The sequence below is a fragment of the Hylobates moloch genome, unplaced genomic scaffold, assembly GCF_009828535.3.
Source record: "Hylobates moloch isolate HMO894 unplaced genomic scaffold, HMol_V3 SCAFFOLD_19, whole genome shotgun sequence".
In the NCBI taxonomy this organism is placed as follows: Eukaryota; Metazoa; Chordata; class Mammalia; order Primates; family Hylobatidae; genus Hylobates; species Hylobates moloch.
Genome location: NW_026652294.1, coordinates 51,157,845 through 51,180,567, shown reverse-complemented (window position 1 = coordinate 51,180,567; position 22,723 = coordinate 51,157,845). Strand labels below are relative to the sequence as shown.

Sequence of the window (22,723 nt, the reverse complement as noted above, 5' to 3'; positions counted from 1 at the left end):
GCTGGGAAGCAGGGCAGAGAGCGAGACCCACCCCCCAGCTCCCGGCGCGTCAAAACACAACACCCGCCTTCGCCACGCATGCGCAGCAGATGGGCGCCGGCCCCGAGGGCGGGGCTCAGCGCACCGGCCGAAACGCGGCCCCTCCCCCGCCGCTCCAGACCCGGGAGGAGGGCAGCGCGACCCTCCCATCTTGTTACTGGTACTTAGCCACTGGGGACACTGACTGAATGTTCGCCCCTAACTTACCCGGAAAACACGAGAACTAGTTCGATGGCGTTTCAACCTCACCAAACTCTGCGGAAACTTAGGAAATTGTCTCTAGTGTCTAGATAGGGGAATTGTTAGACGGACTTGAAGTCTCTCACCTCCTGTTGTACGCCTCCCGGAAGCAACACCGGGAGTCCAACGGGATCCCAAACCAAAACCCAACCAGTATCCTATAAAGTCTTCAGAGAGGGACCCCCTCCAGGCTGGGGAGAAACAGTACAACCTAACAAAACAGGGCCTGGACTCCCCCCTAAACAGACCACGTTTTTCTCCGCTCTTCCCCTTCCCACTCCCTGAAATCTAGACTAAAAGTCTTTTAAGACAACTGCGAGGTATAAAGTACATCTAGAGCCTAAGCGGTCCGTTGCCAGATTCTACTCCTCAGGCCTCAAATGTGACGTCCCAAACATTCTAGAGCTGAACCTGGTACGCTCGCCCGCCAAACTGCCGTGCTCGGGGCTTAGTATCTCAAGCGCGGCCGTTCAAGAACATCAGACACGCTCAACAAACACTTGTTGCTTGACTGGTACAGTATGGCGAGTAACGCGTCCCACGTATTTCTTCTTAGAGATATACATCACGCTATACGTTTCTCAAGAATGGCTCGATTTACAGGGGTTCCCACAACGATTTGTCACATATAAAAGAGTGGGTGGTATTTTTACGTCAAAGATGAACAGGAGAACGTCCACCTAAATCGTGTGGTATCAGATGCGGGGAGGCGGGGGGGGGGGGGGGGGGAGAAAGCGTTAATTCTTCCAGCTTTAGAGCCAGACGTAATATTTAAAACGTGGATTGTTTTTCAAATAAACTTTTAAATGGACAGGACATCACCTTATCCTGCATTAATATTGCATTGCAACTAGAAAGAAAACCAGTGGAGGCACGCCTATCTCCTCTCTAGTCGGCAAAAAAAAAAAAAAAAAAAAAAAAAAAGGCAATTTTTAACATTTTCTCGTTTATTTCCCCTCTCTAAAAGGCGGGCAAGGCCCCCGATCACGTGATACCGACCCCCCCCCCCAACTCCGGGCGGAAGAGGCCAGCGACAGCGCTGCACGAAGCGAGTGGGCGGGCGCTCGTGCCCGGCTAAAAGATGGCCGCTGCCGCCGGGCGGCCACCGCCTGGGAGGTTACTGTAAGGCCCCCAGCTCCCGCCAGCTCCCGCGGACTGCTGCCGCCTCCTTACCATGAAGCCAGTAAGTCGTCGCACGCTGGACTGGATTTATTCAGTGGTAAGTCCCAGGGATCGCGGGCCCCCACCGTGTCGACTCACTGGGCCCGCAGGCGGAAAGGCCTCTTCAGCACCCAGAAACTCCAAAATCCATTCCTGAATTAAGCATTTCACTCCCTCACCTCGACTCCGCCTCTTCCTGGAGGATACGATCTTCCGCTTCTTACGTAAAGGCTGCTGGGTGTACCCGCCACTGGAACTCCATTTATTCGATTTTGTTACTTTAATTCCCACCTTAGCAATGGCACACGGTAACCTGACGGGGCCGAGGGGAAATATCAGGCACATTTCACACCTCCTTTGCGATTTTTGGTTTAGTTGCTGCTTGCCATCGTTTTAATCTCCTGGGGCTGCATCATCTATGCTTCAATGGTGTCTGCAAGACGACTGCTAAGGAAGAAATACCCAGACAAAATCTTTGGGACGAATGAAAATTTGTAACTCCTCTGGATTTAATTCTCTGAAAATACAGTTCTTTCCCTCATGCTTATGTAGATTTAAAAATAAAATTCATAATGCAAAGTTCCCAAGTTTATTTTTGCATTATCCTTTATAACAAGCACTAGTATGCAAATTTTTCACTTACAGATTTTAGTATTTTACATTCTCATGACAAAATTAACAGCAACCTAGATCTGACAGTCTCGAGTGTCATATCATAGTTGGAATAAGCTTTTCAATCAAGTTTCTAAATTCTTTCTTTCTCTTCTTTTTTTTCTTTTTTTTGAGACGGAGTCTTGCTCTGTCGCCCAGGCTGGAGTGCAGTGGCGCACTCTCGGCTCACTGCAAGCTCCGCCTCCCGGGTTCACGCCATTCTCCTGCCTCAGCCTCCGAGTAGCTGGGACTACAGGCGCCCGCCACCACGCCCGGCTACTTTTTTGTATTTTTAGTAGAGACGGGGTTTCACTGTGGTCTTGATTTCCTGACCTCGTGATCCGCCCGCCTCGGCCTCCCAAAGTGCTGGGATTACAAGCGTGAGCCACAGCGCCCGGCCTAAATTCTTTAAAAATGATTCGGAAAGATTTTTTTTTTTTTTTTTTGAGGCGGAGTCTTGCTCTGTTGCCCAGGCTGGAGTGCAGTGGCACTGTCTTGGCTTACTGCAAGCTCCACCTTCCAGGTTCATACCATTCTCGTGCCTCAGCCTCCGGAGTAGCTGGTACTACAAGGCGCCCGCCACCACGCCCGGCTAATTTATTTGTATTTTTAGTAGCGACGGGGTTTCACCGTGTTAGCCAGGATGGTCTCGATCTCCTGACCTCGTGATCTGCCTGCCTCAGCCTCCCAAAGTGCTGGGATTACAGACATGAGCCACTGCGCCTGGCCGGAAAGATTTCCTTAAAACAAAAGTGCATGGAATTGCTGTTCTTATATTTGTTTATTGTGATATTTCACTGTTGCATACGCTGATACCAAATTAGAGTAAGTACTGTGTAAGAAAAAAAAAGACTAACATATAACTAAATACTTTTCCATATCCTGTTTTCCAAGTCAAGAATGACCAGAAAAAGTAGGTGGTTTCTCATATTTGTTTAGCATGTCCACTTTTTACTTATTGTTAAATTACTCAGTCTCAAATTGTACAATGCTTGAAAACAAATATGACAATTTCTGAGATTAAACTTTATTAAAGTTACTTTTCCAGAAAATTCAGTAAATATGGTAATATAGGAACAAACTTAGGCTCATAAGCCTTTTAAGTTTTTACATAATCTTTAATGATGTTGATCAGGAAATTCTTTCATTGGTGGAATTACTTCTCCAGTCTCCAGAATTATATCACCCTAGGAAAACAAAGATACAGTTAGTACAAAAATCTTAAGTCTACAGAGGTGATAGTTCTATTCTGTTCCATGTTCATCAGATCTCACATGGAAAATGTACTTGAGTTCTGGCATTCCCTTTAAAAGGACCCTAGGCAAAGTAGAAGCTGACTAAATCTGAACAATCAGTATTCAAAATCTTAAGGTACAGTGAAATAATAGGGAAATTTTCACTCAGAAACAAAATAATCGAAAAGAGCACGAAAATTGTGTTCTCTAAGTGATAAAGGGATAATCTTTTATTTTGTATGGCCCCAATAAATGGAGGCCCCAGAAAGAAGTTGCAAGGAAACATCTGCAGTTCCAGATAAGGAGGTAATGTACCCCCAGCAACTGAATGTGTTAAGCAATCACCAGTTTTCTGACTGGGTTACATACTGAATACAGAATACAAACTTTGCCTAGGCAACTGGTCCAGGCGTCTTTTCAATTCTTGATATAGAGTGTGGGCAAAAAGGCATGGGCTTTGAAGCCAGAACCAAGTGGTAAGAATCTTGTAACCTCCACTGACAAGCTGTATAGTTTTAAGACAGATTATTCAATTTCAGTTTCAGCCATGTGTTTAAGATAGATTCTGTTAGCCTGCCAGTCCCTGAATGACTGGAAGAGTAGAATTGTCCCCATCCCCATCCCAATCCCTGCCATTCCCTGACCTGGTACTGCTCAGGATTATAATCTAATGAAAAAATAAATATATTATGTTTATGCCATTATACATTTGGGCAACAATTTGTTACTACAGCTAGCATTATCCCAATGGAAATCATTGCCTTGAAGTGGCACTAATGCTGCTGTAATAAAAATCAAGCTACAGGGCACTGGCTTAGCAGTCCGGTAGCAAAGATAAAGATGGAAACAAAAGGCAGTGGCAAACTATTTAGCAAAATATCTCCTATAACTTGGAAGCAGACTGCCTAATGAACTTGAGGTTCTACAAGAAGCTGGGAAAAAAAGTTACAGTATGTGTTTGGATCCTTGGGATCCTTGGATGCCTTAGGAATGTCCTTTAAGAAGCATGAGCTTAGGCAAAGTGGCTGATTTGAGAGGAGACATAAAATGGAGAGGAAGAGAGAACACTTTCGTCCACGCTACAGACTTTCTGTTCCTGACCAAAAAAAAAAGTTAATAGAATCTAAAAATTCAGGCCAGTTATGGTGGCTCATGCCTGTAATCCCAGCATTTTGGGAGTCCAAGGCAGGAGGATTGCTTGAGGCCCAGAGTTCAAAACCAGCCTGAGCAAGAGTGGGACCCTGTATCTAAAAAATAAATAAAAAATCAGGACCTTGCGGTATTGGAAAATCAGACTACTTCAGAATTCCTAAACAATAAGTTAACACAAGAGATTTGAGCAACAGAAGCCCAGTAAAACTCAAACAGAGGGACACAGCCCTATGGCAAAGATCAGTTTAAAATGAAGGTAGCCTTTGAACCAGTCTGCCTCAGATGGCCTCCACATAGCTGCCATCTGTGAGAGAGGCAGATGCATAAGGACAAAGAAATGAGAGAAGCTGGTAACTGTGTATAGGAAAAACAGATACTGGCATGAGAAACTGACTAGAAGTAAACACATTAGATTCCTACCAAATATTTTTCTTTTCATGCTTCTAAATGTTAAGGGAAATGGATGGACAAACCAAACATAATAGTTTTCAAAATCCTGCCAGAATGTTTGAAATTAAAACAACCTCTGGCATTCAACCTCCCGCAAGCAGGTGGCAGATTCTGAAGCCCATACAGCCCCTAAGGAGGGCATGCTTCCCAATACCATTTAGATGTGGTCTAGGTAGATAATGAAAAGAACAAACCCCCTGGACAGAGCCAGGAACTAGGAAGAACTATGGATAAAGGTGTTCTTCCAAGAAAACAAAATCAGTGCCCATTCAAGTAATTTCTCACACACAGGGGTTAGGAGTGAGATTTCAGAATTGCCAAGAACCAGTGACTACTATGCTATCCAAATTCTACCACTGAACAATGGGTGTGGTTGGGGGACAAGGATACAGTTAACTTGTCTTCTTAGTTCACTGATCCTCAGATCAACAGAAGTCATATCTAAACCTGACATACTATTGTACATTATCTGGAGATCATGGATTTGGGGCTGGGTGCAGTGATGGGACTTTGGGGTTTCTCCCTAAGGAGAGGGACTAAGTGTGTTATGCATGGGTAAAGAAAGAAGCAAAGAGCTGTTTGGTGACTAGAAAGATGGAATGTAGCAGAAACTCCATGAACAGGGGTCTGGGAAATAGCAAAGAGCACACAGATAATATTTGGGAAGATGAGAGTGAGTTTTAGCTAACAGAATTTGAGCAGAAGTGATGTAAGCTACTTCTAAGCTTAGACCCTAAAAATCATCCCGAGACATCTTGCCCTATCTTTCTATCACGATCTTGGAACCTCATATTCGAGAGGCACGGCTATAAGATTGAGGAGGATCACCTGATCCACAGTAGTCTGTGATGTCAACAAGAAATAAACCTCTGTTTTGTTAAGCCATTGAGATTTGGAAGTTTGTTATTACTTGTCCTATTCTAAACATATATACAATGAGCATTCTTCAGTTCCTCAAAGGGGTCATGGCACAGAAACAGGAAAGAACCACAGTGGCAAAAAAAAAAGAAATATGAGAAATGCTACAGGATCCCTGATATGGTCTTCTGAATAGAGCTCTCCTTTTCCTTTGAACAGTAAATGGCAAAATAAATTAACATTTAAATAGAATAAATGGAAGACTAAATAAATATAAATTGCCCAAATGGAAAAACCAGCAAGATAATTTCCTATTTTGAGACTACCTAGGCTATAACACACATCAATGTTACACAATAAAAAAGGAGAAATCCCCTACTTTTTTTTTTTTTTTTTGAGGCAGGGTGCTCTGTCACTCAGGCTGGAGTGCAGTGGCGCAATCTTGGCTCACTGCAACCTCTGCCTCCCAGGTTCAGGCAATTCTTGTGCCTCAGCCTCCCCAGTAGCTAGGATTACACGCGTGCACCACCATGCCCAGCTAATTTTTGTATTTTTATTAATAGTAGAGATGGAGTTTCACCATGTTGGCCAGGCTGGTCTCAAAATCCTGACCTCAGGTGATCCACCTGCCTCCCCCTCCCAAAGTGCTGGCATTACAGGTGTGAGCCACCACGCCTGGCCCCTACTGCTTTTTTTTTTTTCTGAGACAGAGTCTCACTCTGTGACCCAGGCTGGAGTGCAGTGGCGCAATCTCCGCACACACACTGCAACTTCCATCTTCCAGGTTCAAGCAATTCTTGTGCCTCAGCCTCCAGGTAGCTGGGATTACAGGCATGCACCACCACACCTGGCTAATTTTTGTATTTTTTTTAGTAGAGATGGTGTTTCACCATGTTGGCCAGGCTGGTCTCGAACTCCTAGCCTCAAGGGATCCACCACCTCGGCCTCCCATAGTGCTGTAATTACAGGCATGAGCCCCCGATACCCCCTTTTTTTTTTGCTTTTTCTTTTTTTTTGAGATGGAGTTTCACTCATTTCCCAGGCTGGAGTGCAGTGGCATGATCTCAGCTCACTGCAACCTCCGCCTTCCAGTTTCAAGCAATTCTCCTGCCTCAGCCTCCTCAGTAGCTGGGATTACAGGCGCCCGCCACCACGCACGGTAATTTTTGTATTTTTAGTACAGACGGGGTTTCACCACGTTGGCCAGGCTGGTCTCGAACTCCTGACCTTGTGATCCACCCACCTCGGCCTCCCACAGTGCTGGGATTACAGGCGTGAGCCACCGTGCCTGGGCCCTCCCCCAACTATTTCTTAAACCAGCGTTCCAACTGGGCCAGTTGGCCAGTTTTGGTAGCCCTTCCTAAAATTCCCTTGTTGCAACAGATAATCATTACTGTGACTAAGTCATTTGATTAAAGCAAGAATCACGGTAAGTTTTGTTATTTAAATTGTGTCCTTTTGAGTTATGATAGTTCATTATCTGTGACTAGAAGTACACAAGAACATAGTATGTATTCTACTATGCTAAACAATAACCTCACAAACAGCTAGTAAACACCAACTACTGAGTCATCTTTTAATGCTAAAATAACTCATTTCAAATTAGTACTATAGCTCACACATTCATAGTATAAATTTTTTTTTTTCTTTTTTGAGACGGAGTCTCGCTCTGTCGCCTAGGCTGGAGTGCAGTGGCGCAATCTCGGCTCACTGCAAGCTCCGCCTCCCGGGTTCACGCCATTCTCCTGCCTCAGCCTCCTGAGTAGCTGGGACTACAGGCGCCCGCCACCACGCCCAGCTAATTTTTTGTATTTTTAGTAGAGACGGGGTTTCACCGTGTTAGCCAGGATGGTCTCGATCTCCTGACCTCACGATCCACCCGTCTCGGCCTCCCAAAGTGCTGGGATTACAAGGCGTGAGCCACTGCGCCCGGCCCATAGTATAAAATTTAAAACACTCATTAGTGGATATTAAATTCACAGATGGAGGACTTAAGGTCAAATCTTGAAAATGAGGCACAAAGCCATAGGACATGAGAGTTTGGAATTAATAACAGAAATTCAGTTGCTGTCACCATGCATGGATGTTTGCTTAGGCTCATGCCCTAAGCTCTTTACCCAACATGAAACAGGACACAGTGAAAAACTTTTGGTACTCCCTTTAGGAAAATCAGGGTCACAAAATACGTTTTACAGCCAGGTTGAAAATAAATGTGCTCACTTCCCGCTTGAACTGTAATTGTCACCTCATGCTAGTTCTTCCTTTTTTTTTTTTTTTTTTACAAGAATACCCAAAATGGACTTAAACCGAAAGTGAGAAGGAAAGAACATTTTAATCTAATAATTGCTTGGAAAGGGAGGAAAAGGAGAGAGAAAAACAACAAACAAAATCAGAAGTTTTAAGACTTACAGGGAATATTCTGGGCTTCCTTTCAACTATGCCATATGGTTTTTCCTGTAATAAAAGTTAACTCTGTGTTAATTATGGTGTTAAGAGTTTCTTCTGAAAATAAGAAATAGGTCATACCCCAAATTTTAACTTAAGCTCCAAACTTTCACAGAACTCCAGATTCACATATCCAACTGTTTACTCAATATCTCTACTTAGCTATCAAATAGGCATCTCAAACTTAACCAGGTCCAACACTTAACTTCTCCCATCCTCAAACTGTTCCTCCAGTAAATGACACTCTTATTCCCCCAGTTATGAAAGCCAGAAACCTTGACTCCTCAGCAGAGCCTGTTAATTCTATCTTGAGAATATACCCTCAATCCAACTGGTTCTCATCACCACCCTTGTCCAAGCCTCTATCATATTTTCACCTCAACTACCACAACAGCACCTACTAGCCTCCCTGCTTCCACTTGTGCCCTCCTAGGCAAATGAAAACAGTCTATTCTCCACACTTCAAGGCAGAGTACACTGATTCTTTTATTTATTTATTTATTTTTTTTTGAGACGGAGTCTCGCTCTGTCGCCCAGGCTGGAGTGCAGTGGCGCAATCTCGGCTCACTGCAAGCTCCGCCTCCCGGGTTCACGCCATTCTCCTGCCTCAGCCTCTCCGAGTAGCTGGGACTACAGGCGCCCGCCACCAAATCAAGAGAAAAGGTAAGTGAGTGGCTTTGGGACCTCTACTGACACAAAATGTTTAACTAAATATGTCCATCTGTGGCTCAGGAAAAATCACCCGGAAGTGTGAACCCTCAGATAAGCAACCACATTACTGTATTGAATTGTCAACCTAGTGACTGCAGCTTGTTAAATTTGCTTCTCTTAGAAATGTCTTTTCGGCCGGGCGCGATGGCTCACGCTTGTAATCCCAGCACTTTGGGAGGCCGAGGCGGGCGGATCACGAGGTCAGGACATCGAGACCACGGTGAAACCCCGTCTCTACTAAAAATACAAAAAAATTAGCCGGGCGTGGTGGGGGGCGCCTGTAGTCCCAGCTACTCGGAGAGGCTGAGGCAGGAGAATGGTGTGAACCCGGGAGGCGGAGCTTGCAGTGAGCCGAGATTGCGCCACTGCACTCCAGCCTGGGCGACAGAGCAAGACTCCGTCTCAAAAAAAAAAAAAAAAAAAGAAATGTCTTTTCGATCCCAGAAAAATGTAGTTAAATTTAGATATGATAAACTAAGTTAAACCCAGAGTATAAATAAGTGAATGTGTGAACTTTTAAAAGTTCTGAAAACATTGGTACATTCCATACATTCTGTTGGTTAGAGTTTGTAATGTGTAAGATAATCTGGCTAATAGAGGTTTTAAAAAATTAGGTTTAGGGCCAGGCGCGGTGGCTCACGCTTGTAATCCCAGCACTTTGGGAGGCCAAGGCGGGCGGATCACAAGGTCAGGAGATCGAGACCACGGTGAAACCCCGTCTCTACTAAAAATACAAAAAAAAAAAAAAAATTAGCCAGGCATGGTGGCGGACGCCTGTAGTCGCAGCTACTCGGAGAGGCTGAGGCAGGAGAATGGAGTGAACCTGGGAGGCGGAGCTTGCAGTGAGCCGAGACTGCGCCACTGCACTCCGCTCTGGGGGACAGAGCGAGACTCCGTCTCAAAAAAATAAATAAATAAATAAATATTGGTTTAGGATTCTAGTTAAAATGCATAATTGATTTAGATTTGTGATCCTATGTTGAAAAAAATTACTTCTTAGAATCATAAATTTACCATATAAATACATCGAAATAAAACTGAACACACAAAATGTATAAATACAATTTAAAATATTTAACAGAATTTGGCTATGTTTGTAAATGGAATTGTTTCAGAAGAGTTCAACTTCAGTTAATCCAAAGATAGTAAAAAACAAAGGAGATTATTCTTATTTTACTAGATGCATAGTTTAGTAGAATTTTAAAACTGAATTTAAAGAATTAGGAAAAAATTATGTTTTTAAATTTGAAACTCAAGAACTGAATATTAATCTGTATTTTAAGTCACTGTAACCAGTTCTTTCTGCACATAAAAATCACTCTTGGATGTTAAACTTTCACTAACAGAAAGTAATATATTTTCTTCTCTAGGGTCTTACGTGCCAAAATAGTGAAAATATAACAGATGTATAATGAAACGAAGTAGTCTTTTTATGAACATAAAGTTTTTTTAAGCCCATCAACAACAGAAATACAAACTATTCTCTCACCCTTAGATATATAAATTGTTAGCCCTTTTTAATAGTTGTAGAGAGAGTTTGTGTTAGTTTGTAATGTGAAAATCCCCTAACCCAACTCTAACTCCTCTTAGAACTAATAATCTCATGTATAAGACAGGCCATGTCCACTTGGACATCTCCAAAACTGCCATGGCAGCACATGCTTCTAAAAACTTCACTATTTTTTTTTTTTTTTTTTTTTTTTTGAGATGGAGTCTTGTTACATCGCCCAGGCTGGAGAGTGTGGTGGCCTGATCTCGACTCACTGCAACTTCTGCCTCCCGGGTTCTAGCAATTCTTCTGCCTCAGCCTCCTGAGTACCTGGGATTACAGGCACACGCCACCAAGCCCAGCTAATTTTTTTGTATTTTAGTAGAGATGGGGTTTCACCATGTTGCCCAGGCTGGTCTCGAACTTCTGAGCTCAAGCAATCCGCCTGCCTCAGCCTCCCAAAGTGCTAGGATTACAAGCATGAGCCACCACACCCAGCCTAAAATATTCACTTCTATTCCATCATCAGAAAGCCCTCCCTTCCAATACCCTACTTGTAATTTCCAAGGCTAGAGATTTTACAGTCATAAATGACTGTGAACTTTGGTTTTATCCCCAACTTAATCAACCACCAACTTCAGGTGTTTCTTCCTTTAAAAGTGTCTCTGGCTTTATTTTTCCTCTTCATCCCTGCTATCTTCACCCTAACCAGATTCTCAACTGACATCTACTAAAATGCAATGGCCTCCAGCTGATCTGCCCTGCTGTCAGAACTTTCTTCCCTTCAATTCACCATACATTTCAATGTTTTTCTTTGTTTTCCTCAATGTATCACATTCATCAAGTCACTCTCCCATTAAAAAATGGAAAGCTTCCCATTGCCTATCACATGTTGTTCAACTTCTTCTATCTAACTTTCGAGACCCTCCATAAATTGGTCCCAGACTACCTAGTCAACAGACCTTCCATTCTAGTCAGCTCCTCAGTCTTAGGTACAAACGGCCACGTTCATTACTGACTCCATATCTTTGCTTCTAACAGGAATTAACTTTTTTCCTCCATACTCCTTCCCAAATTATACCTATCTTCCAACTTTACTATAAAGTCTTTGAGGTCAGGAATTTGGTCTTGTATATTCTTCTACAGCAATAAAGGAAGAGGACATGCTAGACACTCCGTACTTGTTAATCAAGGGGCTTAATCTGCTTAGTACATGGAACAAAGATGTCAGCAATCAGAATTTTAAAGAGTCTACACAATCAGTAGAGAACACAATCAAAGAGAATAAGTTATGTTGGGGGCAGGGGTGTTCTGAAAACCCCCCAAAATTTTGGTTGTTTCACTCTTCTGTCAATAGGCTAACAGAAAGCCAATATCCACTGGATTCTCTATAATTTGTTAGGCAGTCCTTAACTTCTGTCTTTATTCTGAAATAATTTTAAACTTACATAAAGCTGCAAGAATGAAAAAAAAGAATTTTTTCCTTGAATCACTTTATAGTAAATTGCTGACTAGTTTATTACTCTAGTATACTTCCTACAAAGACAATATTCTTAAAATAATTACAATACAACTATCAAGATCAGGAAATTAACACTCATACATTACTATCTCTACCTGGTCTAAAAAATCCATTCAAATCTTCTCAATTGTCTCAACAATTGTTTGGACTTACCAGAAAATCCCCTTACATGACATGTTCTCCATTGATTGTGTAGGCTCTTTAAAATTCTGACTGCCAACACCGTCACTGTTCTTACAGATAATGCAATTATGCCTATTAATGAAGAATTGCATTTAGTTGGCATATCTCTTTATTCTTCCTCAATCTGGAACAATCTTAAAGCTGTCCTTTAACATTCATGATCTTGACATTTCTGAAGGTATAATGCCAATAATGATGCAGAATAGCCCCTCACTTTGGGTTTATCTTCTGTTTCCTCATATGAATTTAATCAATAAATTACATTCAAGTTATGTACCTTTGGCAGGAATATCACAAAAGTAATGCTGTGTTCTTATTGCAGCCTATCAAGTAACACATAATTTCAGTTTGCCCCATTATCAATAATGTTAATTTAGACCCCTTGACTAAGGCGGCGTCTGCCAGATTTCTCTACTACAAAGATACTCTTTCTCCCTTTGTAACAAATAAGTACTTTGAGGATAAGTATTTTAAAATTAGTATTAGCATCCTCTTTTTTTTAAATTCTTTTTTTGATTGAGATGGGAGTCTCACTGTGTCACCCAGGATGGCAGGAGTACAGAGGGCAGCACAATCATAGTTCACTGCAGGCTCCATATCCTGGGCTCAAGCGATCCTCCTGCCTCAGCCTCCTCAATAGGTGGGACTATTCGGCTCTTTTTTTTTTTTTGGAGGGATGGGGTCTCACTATGTTTCCCAGGTTGATCTCAAACTCTTGGCCTCAAGCAGTCCTCCCACCTCAGCCTCCCAAAGTGTTGGGATTACAGGTGTGAGCCACTGTGCCCAGACTAATGTTAGCATTCTATGATGTTCCTTAGCTGAATTAAATATTACTATGATGATTCTCAAATGGTAATTTTTCTAATTCTATCATTCAGCAAATTATTGCATCAAAAAGCTTTCTTTTCTACCCATTTATTAATTCACTTATTTATATCAGTTTGCACTCATGGATTTTCATTTTATTCAGGTGACTATCATCTATTACTATCATTATTTATTTTAAAGTTCAAACTGCCCAGGCAGGAGTCCTTGCACGACTCTGTGTCCTTTGAAATATGTTCCCATCATTCTTTCAGCACTTCTTTACTTTCTGGCACAATAATATGTTCCAAGCTCATCTTATATTTTCTCTCCTCCCGCCCTAGAATCGGCCACTGCTCTGAGCTCTGGGTCCTTTCAGTGCATAACTGTATTTAGAAAATAAGACCTAGCTTCTAAGTGTGCTAATTACTAAGGAGTGGCAATGTTTCCAGGTCCTCTCAGTGGACAGAGCTAGAGAATATGTACACACAGACACACATGCACACATCCACATTTACATCTATATCTATTTCTAGGTCTATCAATACATTTTAAAAACCATGAGTTCACACCAGTACCTCCAATTCCATTATACCACCACAAACTTTTCTTCCTTTTCACATATGTAACTCCCTTTTCCGGCAGTGAGAATCTTGTGTCCTTTTATCATCAACATATGTACTCACAGGCATACCTCACCTTATTGCACTTTGCTTTACTGCACTTCAGATATATTGTGTTTTCTTATAAATAGAAGGTTTTAGCAACCCCGAGACAAGCAACTCTATCAGTGCCATTTTTCTTTTTTCTGAAAAATCTTTATTGCTTTTCCTGATTATACAACAAATGTAAAAATTCAAATATTACACTTTTTAAAAAAAAGTACATTATGTCATTAAAAATGCCCATTTCAAAAAAATTCAAGTATCATAAAAATACATGATTTAGAAAATGAGTCCTCTGTAATCTAGTCCCACCCCCGTGTCCCCCAGGATTACTGCTGTTCAGATCAGCGTGTTTCCTTCCAGATTGTCTCTGCGCACCCACCACCTGCACTGCTGACATGAGCTCCATATTATCTGAGATGATAGTAACTCTAATAAATGGAACAGGAGCAGGGTTCAGCTGCTGGTGCACTGAACAGCTTCCAGTTTCTTTTTTTTTTTTTTTTTTTTTGAGACAGAGTCTCGCTGTCGCCCAGGCTGGAGTGCAGTGGTGCGATCTCGGCTCACTGCAGGCTCTGCCCCCCGGGATTCATGCCATTCTCCTGCCTCAGCCTCCCGAGTAGCTGGGACTACAGGCGCCCGCCACCTCGCCCGGCTAATTTTTTGTATTTTTAGTAGAGACGGGGTTTCACTGTGTTAGCCAGGATGGTCTCGATCTCCTGACCTCCTGATCCACCCGCCTCGGCCTCCCAAAGTGCTGGGATTACAGGCGTGAGCCACCGCACCCGGCCTCAGTTTCTACACAGAAACGCTTTCTTCATAAAAGCTTGAAACTGCAACATCGTTTTGCACTATGTATCAAGTTGAATCATGAAATTAACGATTGCTCACCATTTTTGGCCTAGAAAATGGCAGTTTCATGTGGTTCAACATAATAGCTATGGCCCTATTCATAGACATTGGGAGGTTTCCTACTTTTTGCCATTATAAACAATTCAGCAGGCCAGGTGAGGTGGCTCACGCCTGTAATCCCAGCACTTTGGGTGGCCAAAGCGGGCAGATCACCTGAGGTCAGGAGTTCGAGACCAGCCTGGCCAACATGGCAAAACCTCATCTCTGCTAAAAATACAAAAATTAGCCAGCCATGGTGGTGGACACCTGTAATCCCAGCTACTTGGGAGGCTGAGGCAGGAGAATCGCTTGAACCCAGGAGGCAGAGGTTGCAGTGAGCCGAGATCACGCCACTGCACTCCAGCTAGGAGACACAGTGAGACTCTGTCTCAAAAAAAAAAAAGAAAAAATTCAGCAGTGAATGTCCTTTTATGTTCTTTATGGAGTACAAATATCTTACCCCCAAAGCATGACACCTCTCTTTTGGGCATTTAGAACTGTCAAGAAGGATGGAGCTGACCATTTGCCATGGAAATGGAGACCCAGCAGACAGCTGACACACAAACAACTTGTCCCTCAAACAAGAGTGGCTAACTTCAGCCATGACACCGTTTTAGTACGGTGACCACACCACATGAGCAAACCAAATACTGGTAAAACCAGAGAACAGAAGAATTCTTCAGCTCAGGACAATTCTTAACCCTACTGATGACTCACAAGACATCCAGTGAGTACCCCAAAGCTGTCCTCTGGAAGTTGGGCTGTCAGAAGGTACAAAAAATGATTCAGGCCAGGCATGGAGGCCCATGCCTGTAATCCCAGCACTTTGGGAGGCCAAGGCAGGTGGATCACCTGAGGTCAAGAGTTCGAGACCAGCCCAACCAACATGGCGAAACCCTGTCTCTACTAAAAATACAAAAATTAGCCGGGCATGGTGGCACATACCTGTAATCCTAGCTACTTGGGAGGCTGAGGTAGGAGAATCACTTGAACCCGGGAGGCAGAGGTTGCAGTGAGCTGAGATCGCACTACTACACTCCAGCCTGGGCAACAAAAGTGAAACTCCATCTACAAAAAACAAACAAACAAACAATGATTCAGAAATGTACTGAAATCAGATTTGCCGGAAATATTTTTTAAAGTTTTTTCCAGGAGCTAATGGAGTGACCAAAAAAAAAAAAAAAGGCACCTGTTAAAATTATGCCCACGACAGGCCTCGAACAAAGACGAGAAAGTGGTGTGTATATGTCACTGGAGCTTTCGCACAGGCCACTTCCTCTTCAACCTTGTCTGGGGTTTGTAGCTTCTGTTTGGGTCATAGCTGGTTTTGTGGGTGGTTTTCTTATGGCAGACAATGTGCACTAATTTTAGGTTCTCTGAGGTAAAAAGCAGGCCATAAAAATATTCCCAGTCCACTTCTCTTCCGTCTTGTTCTTTAATTGCTGCCACCAGTGTAGGAATGATGGTGTGTTTTTGTTTCTATTATGTGATCCAGGTTCCAGGTGCTGAAGAGGATCCTGCTCTCCCTGTTACTGTAGGGGTTGATGGAGTATCCTGACAAGCAGCCGTCCATGTCGAAGGGACCCTGGCAGGAAAACTAGCCTTCCAGTGTGCAGAGACGGCTGCCACCCTTGGCTCCTCTGTCATAGTAGCTGCCATTGTACTGCACAGACTGGAGCTTCTGGCACATGGAGCGGAGGACCCACAGGAATTCCTCCTGAGCCTCTGCACCCACCATGGAGGAGCAGGAGCTCACCTCTCTCAGGTAACTCCGGATCCAGCTCTCACAGCTGTATCTCAGATAGCCAGACTCATTCCAAAATCGGGACTCCAAGCCTTCAAACCACAGCGGGTCCTCAGCCCGGGTGTCGGCTGCGATGTTCTGGCTGACGTTGTACAGGAGGTCGGCCAGCAGCCTCTGCCTCCGCGGAGGCCTGCTCATCACACAGTAGCTGCCGAGCGGCCTGGATGAGTCACGCGTGCGGCTGGCAAAAAGCACTGAAGCAGCACCCGATGTCACTGACATAGCCCTGCCAGGCCTGGCCTGAGGTGAGCAGTACCAGCTCGGCGCTGTCAAGGACGCTTTGGTCAGCTCCATGCCATCCTCGTACGAGGGAGCTGGAAGCAGAGGTAGCCCTTGCGCAGCATCTCCCAGCAGCTCCTGCCCGCCATGCCAAACTTCCTCGGGCTGCACAGGGCCCGCAGCTTCACAGTCTTGGGCTTCTGGAGCACTGCAGATGTCCTCAAGGCCTCTGGGCCCCGCAGGCAGTGGCACCCGCTGGTCAGCTGCTCAAGCCGGTCCAGGCTCCGGCCGCAGGGGTCTACCAGGTGTGCTCTGCAAAACTGGCATGGGCTAGGCACCAATCCTGGAAACTCAGTGCCATTTTGCTAAAAGCATGTGTTCACTTCACGTCTCTGTGCCATATTTTGGTAATTCTCCTAATATTTCAAACTTTTTCAGATGGAGTGTCGCTCTGTCACCCAGGCTGGAGTGCAGTGGTGCAATCTTGGCTCACTGCAACCTCCTTCTCCCAGGTTCAAGGGATTCTCCTGCCTCAGCCTCCCCAGTAGCTGGGACTACAGACGTGCACCACCAAGCCCGGCTAATTTTTGTATTTTTAGTAGAGATGGGGTTTCACCATATTGGCCAGGCTGATCTTGAACTCCTCACCTCAGCTGATCTGCCCACCTCAGCCTCCCAAAGTGCTGGGATTACAGGTGTGAGCCACCGTGCCTGGCCTCAAACTTTGCAATTATTGTTATATTAACATCTGTTATGGTAATCTGCACTCAGTGATTTTTGATGTTACTACTACAAATTTTAGGGACAACACAAATCACACCCATATAAGATAGTGAATTTAATGAGTATACGCTGTGTGTTGTGACTGTTCCAACTGGCCATTCCCCACCTCTCTCTCTCTCCTTGGACCGTCCTATTCCCTGAGACACAACAATATTGAAATTAGGCCAATTTAATAACACTACAATGACCTCTAACTGTTCAAATAAAAGAAAGAGCTGCATGTTTCTCACTTCATATCAAAAGCTACTTGGTAGGCTGAGGCAGGAGAATTACTTGAACCTGGGTGGCGGAGGTTGCAGTGAGTCGAGATGGCACCACCGCACTCCAGCCTGGGTGACACAGCAAGACCTTGTCTCAAAAAGAAAAAAAAAAGATTGTGATTCCTCTGATGGATCTAGGCAAAGAAAATGGAAAATCTTCTGGGAAAGAATTTACTATCCTATATGCCATTAAGAAAATTCGTGATTAACAGGAGGAGGTCAAAGTATCAACATGAACAAGAGTTTGGAAGAAGTTGATTTCAACTCTCGTGGATTACTTTGAGGGGTTCAAGAATTCAGTGCAGGAAGGAACTCTTGATGTAGTGGATATAGCAAAAGAACTAGAATTAGAAGGGGAGCCTGAAGATGTGACTGAAGTGCCTCAATCACATGATAAAGCTTGATAGATGAGAAGGTGCTCCTTTGGATGAGCAAACAAAGTGGTTTCTTGAGATGGAATCTGCTCCTGGTGAAGATGCTATGAACATTGTTGAAATGACAACAAAGAATTTCAAATATTACATCATCTTAGTTGATAAAGCAGCGGCATGGTTTGAAAGGCCTGACTCCAATTTTGAAAGTTCTACTGTGGGTAAAATGCTATCAAACAGCATCTCATGCTACAGAGATATCTTTCATGAAAATAAAAGTCAATCGATGTGGCAAACCTCACTGTTGTCTCATGTACATACATATATATATGTATATATATTTTGTTGTTGTTGTTTGTTTTGTTTTGTTTTTTGAGATGGAGTCTTGCTCTGTTGCCCAGGATGGAGTGCAGTGGTGCAATCTCAGCTCACTGCAACCTCCGCCTCCTGGGTTCAAGTGATTCTCCTGCCTCAGCCTCCCGAGTAGCTGGGATTACAGGCGCCCACTACTACGCCCAGCTAATTTTTGTATTTTTAGTAGAGACAGGGTCTCACCATCTTGACCAGGCTGGTCTTGAACTCCTGACCTTGTGATCCACCTGCCTTGGCCTCCCAAAGTGGTAGGATTACAGGCGTGGGTCACCGCGCCCCGCCTGCTATCTTATATTAAGAAATTGCCACAGCCACTCCAGCCTGCAACAACCATCACCCTGACCAGTCAGCAGTTATCAACATCGAAGCAAGACCTTCCACTAGCAAAAAGATCATACACAGTCACTGAAGGCTCAGATGATCATTAGCATTTTTTAGCAATTAAGTTTTTGTTTTTTCTTTTTCTTTTTTGAGACGGAGTCTCGCTCTGTCGCCAGGCTGGAGTGCAGTGGCACAATCTCAGCTCACTGCAACCTCCACCTCCCAGGTTCAAGTGATTCTTCTGCCTCAACCTCCCGAATAGCTAGGACTACAGGCACATGCCACCATGCCCAGCTCATTTTTTTTATTTTTAGTAGAGGTGGGGTTTCACCACGTTGGCCACGATGGTCTCGATCTCTTGACCTCATGATCCACCCACCTCAACCTCCCAAAGTGCTGGGATTACAGGCATAAGCCACCGTGCCCAGCCTGTTTTTTCTTTTTAAGGTAGGATATCAACCTGGCACCTAGGCCAGAGTGCAGTGGCGCAATCACAGTTTATTGCAGCCTCAACCTCCTGGGCTCAAGCAATCCTCCCATCTCAGCCTCTTGAGTAGCTGGGATTACAGGTGTGGACCACCACATCCAGCTATTTTTTTTTTTTTTTTTTTTTGTAGACATGGAGTCTCACTATGTTGCCCAGGCTGGTCGAACTTCTGGCCTCAAGCAATCTTCCTGCCTTGGCCTCTCAAAGTGCTAGGGCTACAGGTGGGAGCCGCCATGCATGGCCCAGCAATAAAGTATTTTTAAATTAAAGCATATAAATTGTTCTTTTACACATACTGCTATTACACACTTATACCACAGCACAGCGTAAACATAACTTTTATATGCACTAGGAAGCCAAAAAAATTGTGTAACTCGTTTTGGTGGTCTAGAACCAAAGAATACTTTTGGCACTGCAGGGTTCTACAACCAATTCTGCAATATCTCTGAGGTATGCCTGTATTTGGCCAATCTCCCTATATATAATCCATCTCCTGTCACCACAACCACATCCCAGCATTAATACCTGCCTCACCTCATTCAGTTTCTGACCTCTTACTCTGAGTTATCACTTGCCTCACTGCCTCATACCATCCTTCTTCCAGATGTCTTCCTCCCTCCGCTCAGGTACCAATATCCTATACTAGGCTGTTGCCACTGTTGCTCCCCAAACAGATGTGCTCACCCTCCTCTCCTGCAACCCACTGAGGATCTAACATCCCTCTCTTGGTATACGAATGCCCTCCTCACTCTTTTGTGTTCCAACACTACATGCTACGCAGTCACCACTGCTCCCTCTGCCACGCCACCTCCCAAAATGCATGCCCTTCTCATTCTGCCTGGGATCCAACACCCTGCACCAGACCGAGCCTTTAAAATACCACAACTGGCTCAGTTCAATCAGCCCATGCAAGATCTGTTATCAGTGAAAAAGTGCAGGCATCTGGACATCCTGAGTTCTAAATAAATAAAAATTGTGAGGAATCAGATAAAATGAAGGAAACAGAAATGGGGTGATGACAAAGATAAGCTTTGTCTATTTTGAATTTTTACCTTATAAGAGATACAGGTTTTTAAAAAGGAGCAGAATTGTTTTCTCCCTTCCTATTCATGACCCCAAATTTACCCTAGTATTATTAGGTCACTACATTCTTATCACTTTAAAACTAATTTCTATGAGGAAATCCATTTCAAGTTGTAAACTAGTGACGGTATTTTTAAAAAACTATACCCAATTACGTAACTTTCATTAAACCTTTTACCTAAGAGAATTCAAAGTACTTCAAAATCTGTTTATAAGTGGCATATTATTTCCACTAAGTAGGGTAAGATAGCCACAAAGAAAATAATTTTGGACAATATTAAAAATAAATTCTGAAAAGGACATACTTACAGACACATGATACTTCATGTAATAATGAATAATCCAGGCAGGTACAAGTATATGAGTGAAAACAAAGATACTCTTTTGGTATACCCCATGGACCTGGGGGGAAAAACACATACACAAAATAAACATATCCCATTTTTTATATTTATGGCAGAACAAAAGGCATCAATGATGTAACAATGTCATGATTATTTTACAAAACTCTAAATGGTACATATTTTCTTATAGTCCGTAGGTAACCTCATCTACTCAAATATTCTTAGTAAATGCAGAGTCTGCTAGAAGATACCTACAAAGTCCAGACCAAAATGCTTAAGTAGTATTTTGCAAGACTATAACAAGGCATTTATAGTTTAAAGACTTCTAAAAGTATCCTTATTATAAGTTTGTTAAAGATAAAATATAGCAAAATAATGAAAGAATAATTTTAACGTATTTAACCAGAGTAATCAAACCTATAGAATTTTTCAGGTACAGTCATCTCACCTATTTATTGATCAATGGCACTCGCATCATTTTAGGTATAAGGCAGACAACCTTGACAACACCAATGCTGGAAAAAGGCCGTTTTACATACTAAGATGGGGTGTCCCAAACTCACTCCAAAATGCCCTCTGCAACACTATTTTAAAAAAGAACTAAAAATGGAACTTTCCCATGTCTTCCAATTTGATTAAAAAACACCTATCCATTCAAGGAAGGGGGAATCCAGAATCTAAGAATTATAACACATATGATTATAAAAGAATAAATTAAAGTAAGGTAAGGTGAATTTCGACACATGATTATTTGTTTACTTCCTTATATCACTGGCTGATGGATGGGATGTCAACTTTAAATCAGTGACAGCCAATATTCCGATAATGTCAGGGATACAAAGGGTAGGAGAAGAGTTGGATTTTACCACCATAAATAAGTATCCAATACCACTTTCTCAGAAAAATTTTCAACAATTCTATTGCACTAGACTTTGTAGCACAGTAAGAAACAGATACATGTTGATTACAATATGAACTCATATTCAATTCCTACCTCCCTGACCACCAGCAAACCACTGAAGCTTTGTAGGCCTCAGCTTCTTCACATTTAAAGTGAGGATTAGGAATCTCTACCTTATAGGAATAAAGAAATGAAGTAACGCATGTAAAACCCTCAGTAGAGTGCCAAGCACACAGCAAGCACCCATGTGTTACTTAGTATTATTACTACTATTATCCTGTCATCAGTAAGTGTTGCAGGTAACTGAAAGCAATTCTGAGATGTTTATCACCCATAACAGACCTCAAGAAAATACCCAGAGGCCTTGAAAATAAAGTTCTTGAATGAGTGATTTTCTTCAAAGCCCAAAATGTCATTTTTTAATGAAACATTGTGTTAAAAGTACAGAACGGTAGTTTAGAAAGGTAGCTCTTGAATGTGACTCACAAGGCATACCAACAGGACCCTGTCTTTTACGGGGATCACAAGGGGCTGTACCACCAGCTAGGGGCTGGCTGTGCCCTCTGGTAGTTGGATACTGTGTTACTTGGTCTCTAGAACCTCACACTTAAATGTTAGACAAGTGTCCTCAAATACTTAAATCACAGAATTTCAATTCTAGCGAGTCCTTGGTTATTATTCTGAGGGAAGATTTCTACTGTCAAAGGAGAATCAAATGTGCAGCGTCCTGGAAAACCTAAGTATTAAAATTCGCCCCCGTCTCACTGTACTTAACAGTAAAAGGCATGATTCTCTCAAAGCCATACATATTCCTGGACTCCTGCCTCCCGAGACTCCAGGAGGACTCTCGGGACTGGCCAGTGTCCCAGAGCACTGAGCGTTATCAGTCCTTGGTGTGGCTGCAGGGAGCGGACGTTCAGGGTTCAGGCTGCCGGCTGCGGTGGGGTGTGTTGGGGGGGACCGGAAAGGTCTGTCACTCACCATTTTCCTCCAAGGGGATTTATTCTCCAAAAATTTATTCCAGAATTTCTCCATAGGCCCCATCCTCTGTGGGGGCAGCACCGGCTCCCGAGGGCTCAGCTCCTGGTCCTTCAGCCATCGCCTTCTCAGCTCTCGCAGCTGCTGCAGCCGCAGTTTCTCATCCGGAGTGTAGCCCGTCATGTCGCCGCTGGTACCAACGCAAAAGGACACGGCGCACCCTCGAACTACGGACTAGTTACTTAAGCGCGCTCCCGCTCTGCAAAGCGACCTTGCGGGAACGCCGAGCGCCGGGCGCCGCGCG

General features: G+C 43.4%; 4 protein-coding genes across 6 annotated transcripts in view; 1 reads left to right on the top strand and 3 right to left on the bottom strand.

Annotated features, from left to right (window-relative positions):
* Nucleotides 1–389, bottom strand: part of TOPORS (TOP1 binding arginine/serine rich protein, E3 ubiquitin ligase) — a 10,829-nt gene extending 10,440 nt beyond the window's left edge. The window contains exon 1 of the mRNA XM_058431395.1: nucleotides 247–389. The gene's annotated coding sequence lies outside the window, so the exon portion shown is untranslated. The remainder of the gene's footprint in view (nucleotides 1–246) is intronic.
* SMIM27 (small integral membrane protein 27) lies at nucleotides 146–2,022 on the top strand. Of its 2 annotated transcripts, none has more exons than XM_032137764.2 (3): nucleotides 146–693; nucleotides 1,247–1,498; nucleotides 1,816–2,022. In XM_032137764.2, exons 2-3 carry the CDS (start codon nucleotides 1,454–1,456, stop codon nucleotides 1,936–1,938), a joined length of 168 nt encoding a protein of 55 aa, XP_031993655.1. In that variant the 5' UTR covers nucleotides 146–693; nucleotides 1,247–1,453; the 3' UTR covers nucleotides 1,939–2,022. The 2 variants fall into 2 exon arrangements, with proteins under 2 accessions (XP_031993655.1, XP_058287379.1); XM_058431396.1 differs by having other exon boundaries at nucleotides 607–793.
* NDUFB6 (NADH:ubiquinone oxidoreductase subunit B6) lies at nucleotides 2,016–22,723 on the bottom strand. 2 transcript variants are annotated; one of them, XM_032137760.2, is made up of 4 exons: nucleotides 22,423–22,723; nucleotides 20,506–20,598; nucleotides 8,196–8,240; nucleotides 2,016–3,278 (listed from the first exon to the last, which is right to left on the bottom strand). In XM_032137760.2, exons 1-4 carry the CDS (start codon nucleotides 22,600–22,602, stop codon nucleotides 3,210–3,212), a joined length of 387 nt encoding a protein of 128 aa, XP_031993651.1. In that variant the 5' UTR covers nucleotides 22,603–22,723; the 3' UTR covers nucleotides 2,016–3,209. The 2 variants fall into 2 exon arrangements, with proteins under 2 accessions (XP_031993651.1, XP_031993652.1); XM_032137761.2 differs by lacking the exon at nucleotides 8,196–8,240.
* On the bottom strand, nucleotides 15,429–19,831 carry LOC116459099 (DNA fragmentation factor subunit beta). The gene is given in 6 exon segments (XM_032139379.3): nucleotides 15,429–15,972; nucleotides 15,974–16,426; nucleotides 16,428–16,582; nucleotides 16,585–16,608; nucleotides 16,611–16,884; nucleotides 19,757–19,831. Coding segments are annotated over 6 exon segments (1,209 nt in total). The 3' UTR covers nucleotides 15,429–15,744.